Source organism: Onychomys torridus, chromosome 19, assembly GCF_903995425.1.
Source record: "Onychomys torridus chromosome 19, mOncTor1.1, whole genome shotgun sequence".
Taxonomy (NCBI): domain Eukaryota; kingdom Metazoa; phylum Chordata; class Mammalia; order Rodentia; family Cricetidae; genus Onychomys; species Onychomys torridus.
This window is the reverse complement of record NC_050461.1, coordinates 58,667,884-58,679,997: the sequence shown is the minus strand read 5'-3', so window position 1 is coordinate 58,679,997 and position 12,114 is coordinate 58,667,884. Positions and strand designations below refer to the sequence as shown.

At 49.7% G+C, this 12,114-nt stretch overlaps 1 protein-coding gene across 1 annotated transcript in view; it reads left to right on the top strand.

Annotated features, from left to right (window-relative positions):
- The first annotated feature begins 1,243 nt into the window (after positions 1-1,243).
- The window catches only part of LOC118570208, a 63,336-nt gene continuing 52,465 nt past the window's right edge, over positions 1,244-12,114 (top strand). The window contains exons 1-2 of the mRNA XM_036168552.1: positions 1,244-1,254; positions 2,722-2,822. Coding sequence (XP_036024445.1) covers positions 2,739-2,822 — 84 coding nt within the window. The 5' untranslated portion in view covers positions 1,244-1,254; positions 2,722-2,738. The remainder of the gene's footprint in view (positions 1,255-2,721; positions 2,823-12,114) is intronic.

Genomic DNA, 12,114 nt, shown 5'->3' with positions numbered 1-12,114 from the left:
AAGAACTTTTAAGATTCCTGCTACTGTGACCAAGCACAGACGTTTAGATGGGTATCCAATCAAACACCAGGGGAGGCTGGCCAGGCAGAGGACAAGGGATCAGAGGGCCTGAGCCACACAAGCCAGTCTGGAAGAGGGTCTGGGAGAGATAAGAGGAGGCAAATCAGAGTCCTGCAGGACCCTGCCTGCCAGAGGCAAAGCAGGAACGCATAGGGTCACTCGCCCTTGCTGGGTGTGCACTCTGTTAGGAGATAGAGCCAGAGAACCAGGGTGTAGCTCAGTGGTAAGCACTAACCCAGCATGGGTCTGCCTAGCAGAGTAGCATGAGATGACCCTGGACCCTCACCAGGTAGCTGAGTGTGAGTGTGTATTTTTATTAATATTTATTTATTTTATGTGCCTATGTATGTGCACCATGTGCACACCTGGTACCTGGGAAGCCAGAAGGAGGCCCTGGAGGTTCCGGGCAGTTGTGAACCATCTCTCCAAGAGCAACAAGCGCTCTGCTGAGCCATCTCCAGCCCCAGGTGTGTTTTGGTCCCCACCTCCACGACCCCCTCCCCAGACAAGGTTTCTCTGTGTAGCCCTGGCTGTCCTGGAACTTACTCTGTAGACCAGGCTGGCCTCGAACTCACAGAGATCTGCCTGCCTCTGCTTCCTGTGAGCTACCACTGCCCAGCCCCAGGAGTGGCATGAGCCAACTTGAGTGCCTCAGGGACCACCAAGAGCCATCCTCTCAGGGCTTGGCTGTAAATGCTAGAGTGAGAGGAGGCTCCTCAAAGGCTGAGGGACCTGGGATCGCTGCAAGCACAGCACACGCAGGACCTGGGATGATAGGGCCCAGGAACACGGCTGTGACACCTCTGCTTGGCAGAGAGCTGAGCTCAAAGGTGGTTGCTTCCTCTGTTTCCAAATCGAAGAATAGATAGAGCATGGCTTGTGTTTTCCATGCCTAACTAGGTGTAAAAGGGATGTTGGTGGTAGCCAACATGCAGCTGCTTTCTACAGTGGGCCTGGGGCTGACCTAAGCAATGGAGAGCTAGAGTCCAATCCCAACACCCGAGGGCACTTAGGAGAAAAGATCCAAAAAGAGAGCAAGAGAGCCATAGCTAGGAGAACTCAAGTCTCCCCAGAGCCAGACATCCCGTGCCATGGGGCCAGAGGCTGAATGCTGGGCGGGCAGGATACACCAAGTCTCCTGCACTCGTTGCCAGGGCTGCCTTGTTGTGGCAACAGAGTGGCCTGGAGCCGGTGGTGAGTCTGCCTGGACCTGACTGTGGGACCTGAAAGATCCCAGCCTGGTTGGGTGGGCACAGCTGGTGCCCTGGTGAAGAGATGGTGGAGGACAGTGGAGAGAGGGAGAGTGGGAAGGAGCTGTGGCTCATACCTGCTCTCCGGGCACCCGGACACCAGCGGTGGGGACAAGAAAGGACCTCTGGCCTGATGGTAGGGCCTGAGGATGGCAGGCCTGGAGGTGAGGGCCTTTACAGTGCAGCCCTGGCTTTAGTGAGATGTAGGTCCTCGGACACATGGTGGGAGAATTAAATCGAGCTGCCCATGGCAGATTGCTGTTCCCCTTTAATTTAATGGAGATTCGATTAAAGGAAAGCCAGGGGCCGGGGTTGTAGCCCAGTTATCAGAGTAGCTTCCTTAACAGGCACAGAGCCCTTGGTTTGATCCCCAGGACAGCATAGACTGTGTGATGTCCCACACATGTCCTGCCAGCACTGGGAAGGTGAGGCAGGAGAGTCGGGGGTTTAAGTCATCCTTGGCTACATAACGAATTAGAGGCCAGCCTGGGCTACATAAGACTCTATCAAAGACATTTTTATTACATTTTCTAAATACCCTTGGTAGGTATGTGAGCTCCCACCCCCATCACAGAGGCAATAAAGAGCAACAATGTGAACCACGTCCCTCTCTTCCCATCTATGTTCTGTGTGAGGCATCAACACCCCATGCTCAGTCCCGGCAGGTTAAAAACCAACCAACCAGGACTTCAGGCAGCGCATCTGGCCCTTGGAGGATGGCCAGGGGTGTCACCTGGCTCCCCAGTGAGTCTCCCATACATAGGAAGCACTTCCCAAGCTACTTCAAGTCATCTGAAGATACCCCGTCTGGCAACCTGTATCCATGGGCTTCCTTCTTCTTCCTCCTCTCATGAAGGCTGGAGGAGAACTCCATGTTTGGAGTATAGGGGGAGGGGACAGAGTTCCAGAGCAAATTCAGTTCCCAATAAATCTGAAGAAAGCTGCAGTCTGACTTTCTGGATAGGTGAATTGGGTCTAGAGCAGTGCTGAGGAGTCAGGTAGCTGAGGCTGATATGGGGACTGGATAGGACACCCCCTTTCTGTTCTGGATGGGGGTGGGGGAATGTGTGATGTGGGGTACAGGGGGGGGAGGCTAGGACAGACCCTTGAGCTGCTGACTCAAGTAGGGTCTTTTGAATTCCATTGGTAAATGAGGCTTTTGGGATCTCCAGGGAGACAGAGTGTTGTATTCACCCAGGAAAGACTGTTCAGCCAAGTAGCCAGGTGGCCTTGGGGATCCGTAAAGTCCCAAGGCTATAGCTAAGGTGTATACACCCCATGGCTGTTCCCTGAGGGTCCTGCCCTTCACCTATGAGTCTCTCTCTTCAGCCAGGTGACTTGACTCCCTCCCCACAGCCTCAGGCCTGTCTCCAGGCCTGCCCTGTGCTGAGTGTGTCCTCTGTCTTCACAGATGTAGCTCCTCAGACCATGGCCGCGGACCTCCACACTTACCACAAGGGCTTGCATCCGCCTCTCCTGAGCAGCTGCCTCGCACAGAGCCCTCAGCAGCAGGTAATTGGAGAGACCGGGAGGATATCAGAAACTGAACTGGAAGGGACAGGTGTGCCCAGTGACTGAGGCCTGCGTGTAGCACCTCCTAGTCGCTCTAGCTCTTGGCCATAGAGGTGAAATATGCATGTAATGTCAACACAGTGAAAACCTGTGTAAGACATCACAGGTCACTAGGGGTCAGGACACAAGTAGCTGTGGTCTGGTTCAGTGTGGGAATTTTGATTTTATTTTTGACCTTTTGTATTTACAGTAGCCATAGTGCCAAAGCTAATATTTACTCATGTTTGGTGATTCTCCCCACTCTTGTTTTTATTTGTTTGTTTTTGAGACAGGGTTTCTCTGTATAGCCTTGGCTGTCCTGGAACTTACTCTGTAGACCAGGCTGGCCTTGAACTCAGAGATCTACCTGCCTCAGGCTCTCAGGTGCTGGAATTAAAGATGTGTGCACCACCACTGCCCAGCATGTGGTATCCCAGGCTGGCCTCAAACTCCAGATGCTCTTGCCTCTGCCCGCTTTGGCAGACCCTACTGGCCCGGCAAATCCCATGACCCTTGAAATCAAGAATTAGTGCCAGATGTTTGTGTTCACTACAGACCTGACAGGTGGAGTGGACAGAGGCATGTCTGTCCCTCTAGAAGGTCAAGAATGGGAGAGAACCGGGCTTACTTCCGTGTGTGTGTGTGTGTGTGTGTGTGTGTGTGTGTGTGTGTGTCAGATCATGTTTGGTAATGATGATGGTGATGGTGATGGTGATGATGATATGATGGTCCTGGGATCATGTTGTTGTTATTGATGGTGATGATGATATGATGGTGATGATGATATGATGGTGATGGTGATGATGATGGTGATGATATGATGGTGATGGTGATGATGATATGATGGTGATGATGATGGTGATGATGATATGATGGTGATGGTGATGATGATGATGATGGTGATGATGGTGATGATGATGGTGATGATGATATGATGGTGATGATGATGATGATGGTGATGATGATGATGATGGTGATGATGATATGATGGTGATGGTGATGATGATATGATGGTGATGGTGATGATGATATGATGATGATGGTGATGATATGATGGTGATGGTGATGATGATATGATGGTGATGATGATGGTGATGATATGATGGTGATGGTGATGATGATATGATGGTGATGGTGATGATGGTGATGATATGATGGTGATGATATGATGGTGATGGTGATGATGATATGATGATGATGGTGATGATATGATGGTGATGGTGATGATGATATGATGGTGATGGTGATGATATGATGGTGATGGTGATGATGATATGATGGTGATGGTGATGATATGATGGTGATGGTGATGATAGATGGTGATGGTGATGATGATATGATGGTGATGATGATGGTGATGATGATATGATGGTGATGATGATGGTGATGATGATATGATGGTGATGATGATATGATGGTGATGGTGATGATGATATGATGGTGCTGGGATCATGTTGTTGTTATTGATGGTGATGATAGATGGTGATGGTGATGGTGATGGTGATGATGATATGATGGTGATGATGATGGTGATGATATGATGGTGATGATGATGGTGATGATGATATGATGGTGATGATGATGGTGATGATGATATGATGGTGATGATGATATGATGGTGATGATGATGGTGATGATGATATGATAGTGCTGGGATCATGTTGTTGTTATTGATGGTGATGATGATGATGGTGATGATGCAAGTGTGGAGGTTAGAAGAAAATTTGCTGTAGTTGGTTCTTTCTTCAACATGTAGGTCCCTAGGATAGAACTTGGATCATCAGGCTTGGCATCAAGTTCCTTTGCCTGCTGATCCATCTTGCAGGCCCTAGACTCACGTTTTTGAGGCTCTCTTTAAGGGTGGAGGTTGGTAAACCTGAGTGAAGGACATTGTAGGGGGGCAGTAAAGTTTCCAGGGGTGTAAAATGAACTTGTTTCCTCTCTACCACCATTGATAGCCACAGCCACAGCCTGTGTCTGGAACCTAGAGGTCCTAGAGAACCTGTGTGTCCCATCAAATGGAACATTTTATTCTGCTTCTTTATGGCCTGCCTGTCAAATTCACCATCTTCTTTCCCATTGCTACCTCAAGAGTTCTCACCTTGTTACTATATAATATTCCTGGCCATTTGACCCTTATCCAGGTGCCTCCATCTTGTACATCAGGGTCCCTGGGAGAGATTTTAGGAAATACCTATGGTGGGGGCCTTACTTTTGCCTTGTCAGAATTTCTAGGAGTGGTGCCTTGGATTTCAGTACTTTTAACCAAGCAGGGTTGGGGAAGAGGGTACGCCAAGCCTGATGAGAGTCACCCACCCTCCTCAAACAGAGGTAGTCTGTTCAGCAATTGCAGTACCCCAGGGGAGTTGGCAGGATGCCGCTGAGAGAATGTTCCTACTCCCAAGTGTGGATTTTACTCCTAAGCTGTAGCTCTTCAGAGCTGGGAGAGCGTGATTCCATTCCTGGGAAGTAGGTTCTCCAGAGCCTTGGGGACCTCCCTCCTCCTCACCTGGCTCCGGCTGTACTTGCCTACAGTGCAGTCCAGGGCAGCCTCACCATCTGGCATCATTTGCAGCTCCCCAGCTGCATCCCTCTCTTCCCCTTCTCACTTGCAGAACAGGATCTGTTGCATCTGAATGTGAAGTTTCAGCCACAGGTTCATGTGTTTGAATATTTGGTCCCCAGCTGGGGGTGCTGTTTGAGGAGGCTGTGAAAGCCTTAGAGGGGCAGGCATGGTTGGTGGAGGTACATCGTGAGGGCAGGTCCTTGAGGGTCAGGGGCCCTGTCTTTGGCCCTTCTGTCTGCCACTGAGACGTGGGAACACTCAACCTCCCACTACCACTGACTGAGCTGCTCCAGCCATCATGCATGGCGGCCATGACGGACCCTCTGAGCCCAGAGCCAGAATAACTTGCATCTGTGAGGTATTTGGTCACAACAAGGGGAAGAGTTGTACTGAGTTTGATCCTGCGTGGTGCCCGGACACATTCGTTGACCAGGCATGTGACTGGTTACTCACGCACCTTTCCCAGTCCATGTTCATGCTGGTGACTCTGATGCTAGCACAGGACCTGTGTTGTGGGCTGTGGGTCATTTTCAGTGACTGGAGCTCACAGGCCCTGGGATTGGGACTCGTGGCTGAGTACTCCCTGTCTCCTCCTCCTTCCTGTGTCTAGTTACTGAGTCTAGTTAGAGTCCCTCTGCTGGGAAGCCCTCTTTCCCGCTGAGAGCTGCACTTCTGCACAGCCCCTAGGCTGCGAGGTTTCAAATGTTTGATAACACGTGTTAATGGCTTTCGAAGCTCAGTCGTGGATCCTCACAGGGGGCAAGGCCTCTTCCCTTCAACCTGCAGGGCCTCCTACTGATGTGGCCAGCACCTCACTGTCTCTTTACCTCCAGCTGTCCAGTCCTCACCCTGCATGGGCAGCCCAGCTCCTGGATTATTCCTTCAACCTCAGGAGAGTCCTTGGGCTGCCTATGGAGGGCGCTAGGGATGGAATGCAGAACCGTGTGCATTGCTAGTCAGCATTCTCCCACTGAGTATATCTCCAGCTCGGCTAAGTCTTTTTATGTGCTATTTCATATAGTAGTTACATGATAAAAAGTATTTTTATTTTAAACCACATTTTAAATTTAGGTGAATCAAGAGACTTACAGAATGCATGCCAACTTTTCCTAGCATTAGCTGGGGCAGTCAGTTTCTCTATTCGGGTTTCCACAAACAGTCCTGACTGCCAATTTCTGCGCTTTTTTTTTTTTTTAAGATTCATTTATTTATTATTATGTTTACAGTGTTCTGTCTGTACATGTCCCTGCAGGACAGAAGAGGGTGCCAGATCTCATTACAGATGATTGTGAGCCACCATGTGGGTGCTGGGAATTGAACTCAGGACCTTTGGAAAAGCAAGCAGTGCTCTTAACCTCTGATCCATCTCTTCAGCCCCTTGCTTACCTTCTTGAGACCACAAAGAATAGCATGTAAGTGAAGCTAGGTCAGTCTTTCTGTGTGTGTGTGTATGTGTGTGTGTGTGTGTGTGTGTGTGTGTGTTCCTGATTCTTTCACATTCTTATCTTTAAGATCAGGAGAACCTGCTCTTCTGATTTACTTTTATATTTAAAAATATATGTGTGTATATGTCTGTGTCAGTGAGTGGGTTGGTGCACATGGGTGCAGTGCCAGAGGAGGCCAGAAGAGGGCATCAGATTCCCTGGGAGCTGGAGTTACAGGCGAATGGGAATAGAACTTGGATCCTTTGCAAAAGTAGGATATACTCTTAACTGCTGAGCCATCTCTCCAGCCCCAACCCCTGCTTCTGATAAATGGAAAGAAAGAATTGACTTAAATTACTTGAATATGTCTACTCTAAAGACCAGGTGTTTCAGGAAGGCAGTATTTAGAAATCAGCCTTTAGGAGGCCGTCAGACCATGAAGTACCCTCCTGAGAGCAGGATCAATGTCCTTGTAAGCCTCAGCAGCGCCCTCTCCTCTCTTGCTCTGTGCCATTCAGGAGTGTGGCTATGGCCATCACCACACACTAGTTGCTCATGCTGTTCTTGCATCCTGAGCCTCAGAACTGATGAGACAGACTTCTGTCCTTTGAGAATTAGCCAGTGTGTGTGACTCTGTGGTCAATTGGCTTGCACATGTGTTGATCTTTTCCTGAGGCTTCATTTCCTTTTTGTCATTTAACCCCACCTGACTCATTTTTCTTTGTAATTTTCCCATTGAAATGATTAGTTTTCAAGCTAGGTGTGGCGCACCTTTAATCCCACTACTTGAGGCAGACGCAGGTGGATTGCTATCTGAGTTTGAAGCCAGCCTGGTCTACAGAGTGAGATCCAGGATAGCCAGGGCTATACAGAGAAACCCTGTTTCAAACAAAACAAAACAAAACAAAACAAAACAAAACTTTGTTTTCAACAGTTCCCCTTTGTTCCCTCTGGACCTCGAACGCTGATGTCAGTGTGGGCTTGCCTTCTTTGGCTCCCATGCTTCAGTGAGGCTCCCGGCTTCAATGCAGTCTTGGAGTCTGTTTGGGAACACACTCTGCTTGCTTAGGAGGAGATGCACACAGTCCTTGCTACCCCACATAAGACCTGGTGGCACTTCTGGACAGTCACATCTATCTGTGTGCAGATAGACCCCTGTTTTCCTTCTTGATAAATTTTACTCAACAAACGTTTACTGTGTTCTTTCCAGTGCCAAGCACGTGAAGCAAGCCGGGTTACACCAGTTCTGTTGTTTTTCTATACACAGAAGTGTTAACTTCTGGATGAGGGATCCAGAGAGCTTGCTTGGAGAAATGGCCAGAACCATACCAAATGCTATGCCATGCCAGGGTGCACTTGGCACGAGTTGGAGGTGATAACAGCTGACATAAATGGCAGTAGTGGACCTGGAGAGGAGGCGTGATCTCGAAACTACCTGCTGGACAGCATGCATTAGTACTGGAGACTGGCCAGGCAGTGGTGGCGAATGCCTTTAATCCCAGAATTTAGGAGGCAGAGGCACGCAGATTTCTGAGTTCTAGGCTAGCCTGATCTACAGATGAGTCCTAGGACAGCCAGGGCTGCACAGTGAACCTTATCTTGGAAAACAAAACAAAACAAAAGAATAAACCAAAAGAAAACAAAAAGCCCTGAGACTGGTGATTGGAGGGGAAGGGATGAAAGAGGGTCAGATTTTCTGTCATGGTGGACAGGGAACATGTTGGGAAGATCCTGAGTCCAGACTTCACTGGATTTCAGGAGGGGCCAGAGCCCCCCTGTGGGTGTAAGTCTGAGTAAGACGGTGTCAGGACTTGACACGGCTGTGGAGTTATGAGAATCCTGGAGAACAGAAGAGAAGGAGCACGGAGACCCAAGGGAGATTGGAGAAGGGGAACGTGGGTCGGTAAAGCCTGAGACTGACTTTCAGGAAGCAGGCTGAGGATGACACGGAGGAAGAGACCGAGGTGGTGGGACTCCCAGGGGCAGGAGAATTATCGCTCTGTGAGCAAAGACGACCTAAAATGAAGGGAGGAACAGATGTCCCAGTGTGGAAAAGAGGAGAGCCAGTGGCTGGGCTCAGCATGCTGTAACAACCGTGACTATGGCAGGAGCAGGTCCCGTGGGTCGTGTGGCAGAAACCAAAGCACAGTGTGGATGGGTGCGAGTGGGAGCCGATGAGAGGGGGAGGGGGAGAGCGGAGCCGCAGAAGCAAGAGGGACTTTTGTTGGTCTTCATAGTCTTTCTGGGCTGTCACATCATACAAAAAACTGTGCACCCCCAGGCCTGGCGTCTGATACATTTTGGCAGGGGTTGCCTCCCCCTGCTGAGACAGTGAATGCATCTCTACCCCCACACCCCAGGTCCGTCACTTCCTGCTTCTTGTGATCCCACACTACAGCAATCTCCAAGTAGCTTTTCGTACTGTAGATCAGTTTGCATTGTCTCAGTTCTCTAGTGTGTGGTGTCTTGCTTCATCTCCCAGCGGCGGTTTGGTTGTCAGGTCACACCGTGATGGACATGTGGGCTGTTCCCAGTCAGGGCTGGTCCAATGGAGTAGCTGTGCTTGCTAGTTCCAGGCTCTGTGCACACGGGCTGTCTCTCGGACAACCACCTTGAGTGAAGGAGGAGTTTTACAGTAAATTAACTATTAAAGAGACTGGCTGGAGGGGCTGGAGAGATGGCTCAATGGTTAAGAGCACTGGCTGCTTTTCCAGAGGACCTGAGGACCCACGTTCAATACCCAGCAACCACATGGTGGCTCACAACCATCTGTAAGAGGATCTGATGCCCTCTCCAGTCATGCAGGCATACATGTAGAGCACACATACATAAAATATAGATAAATAAATAAAAATTTTAACAAAAGAGACTGTGTGGAGTGCTCACACACATGGCATTCCCACTAGCAAGTGAGAGTTAGGCCATGGCATCCTAGCTGACATTTGCAGTGACACAGTTTGGTCTTTGTTGTTTCTTTTTAAGATTAGGGTCTCACTATGTAGCCTGGCTGCTGGGAACTTCTTATGGAGACCAAGCTGGCCTTGGGCACAGAGATCTGCCTGCCTCTACTTCCTGGGTGCTGGGATTAAAGGTATGTTCCACAGTCTTAGCTGTGTGTGTGTGTGTGTGTGTGTGTGTGTGTGTGTGTGTGTGTGTGTGTATGTACAAGTGGCTTCCCTACATGTATATGCATCATGTGCATGCAATGCCTCTGGAGACCAGTAGAGGGCATCCGAGCCCCTGGAACTGGAGTTACAGACTGTTGTAAGCTGCCATGTGCTGGGAATTGAAATGTAGGTTCTTTATGAGAGCGGCGGGTCTGTCTGTCTGTGTGTTGTCATGTGTGTATGGGTATATGTGGCAGTCAGATGACAATCTCCAGCATTATTCATTCAGCTTGCTTTGGCTGCTGTTTTGACAGTGGGCTGCTCATTGGCCCGGTGCTTGCTGAGTTGGCCAGGTTGGTTGCAGTGCTCTTCAGAGATCTGCCTGCCTCTGCCTTCCCAGTTCTGGGACTGTAGTTCATACCACCACATCCAGCCTTTGTAATGTGGGCTCTGGGGCTTGAACTCGGGTCCTCACAGTTGCCCTGCAAGCGCTTTGCCCTCTGTACTATCACCCAGCCCGCCCCCTGTGAAACTGTTTTCTGGTTGCTAGTCTCACGCCTGAGTCCCTGGCCTCAAGGGAAAGTGATAGAGATCTACGGGTGGCAGTTTCCTCTTCTGAGGGTCACTTTAGTTTAAGAGGACCTGGACAAGGAAAACCCACTGCGAGCTGGCAGACAGGCCTTGAGCTTATCCCACAGGGAGACGCCTGCAAACTAGCAGAAGCTTTCCCAGTGACCTCTACAGATAGTGGGTGCAGAAGCTGGACCCCAAACACTCTGGAATTAGCTTAGAAGCCATGAACTTCACTTAGAAGCCCTCTGTCTGCTCATGGGAAATGGACAGGGCCTCAAGGGCACAACGTCTGGGTGACTACTCATTCTCTGTGAATTTAGCTCAGATTTGCTTGTTTGTGTTTTGTTTTCCAAGATAAGGTTTCTCTGTGTAGCCCTGGTTGTCCTAGAACTCATAATAGACCAGGCTGGTTTCGAACTCAAATATTTGCTTGCCTCTGCTTCCCGAGTGCTGTGAATAAAGGCGTGGGCCACCACTGCCCAACTTAATTCAGATTTTCTTTAAAGTCCCAGGTTCACCCAGACAGTGGCTGACCACCAGCACTCACTTTCCTCACTTCCTGATTCGTCTTCCCTCTCGAAACTTCTTGGTAGGATTTTCCTGAGCCTGGATGCTCCTACTTTACCGTTCACCCATCCAGACTCACGCACTGGGTGCGAAAGGCAGCCAGCCAGGAGGCCCAACAGGCAACCCATGCTTCAAGCCTTCTCCCTTGTAGGCCCTGCTGCTCTGCCTCAGCGCACTTTTACTGGATCTTCTACTATGCTCGCTCATCTCTCTGGCCTTGAACTCACAGAGATCTGCCTGCTCTGCCGCCTGAGTGCTGGGATTAAAAGCATGTGCTGTCACACCCAGCCATCTTAGCTATTCTTTTTTTAAAAAAATATTTTTATGTGTATCGGTATTTTCCCTGCATGTATGGGTATCATTCAATGCATACGATGAGATGACCACTCTGGATCAGTGTGACTTCGGGTGGGGGACGTTGCATTTCCAGGGCCCTACTTCCTTGTGCTAACTAAGCCCATCTGAGCCAGGAAACAAGCTGTCACTGTCTAAGACCCTGCAACAGAAGGATTCAATGTTCTGTGGAAGGAAAGTATAACCTGTGGGTGTGGCCCAGCGCAGCTGCGGCCCTTGTTTTTCTTAAATGTTTTCATTTGTTGCTTTTGCTTTAAGAATCTGGGTTTTCTTTCCTCAGTGACTGGAAGCATCAGCATGCAAATCCGTCATGGAGACGAAGTAGGGAACGGATGACAGCCAGAACCTGCTCCAAAAACCAGTCTTTTTTGCTGCGCCAGTGTCCTTAGATGTCTCCGGGGTGCTGGGTGGCCTTTGTTCTCCATGGAGACCTTGAGTCTCGGGGGTCCCCCTCCTTTGTCTCATTTCGCCATTGCTAAGTTGAGGGGATCTGGTTTGAATCTACTGCTGGGCCCTGATCCAAGTTTCTGCTGTCTCCGAGGAGGCAGGATTGTGTCTGCCCTACATCCCCTGGGTCTTTGGACCAGTCTCTTTGACACAAGGAAACAGAAGACCTACAGGTCACTAGACCCTTGTAGCCCTGCCGGGATCGTCTCTGGGCT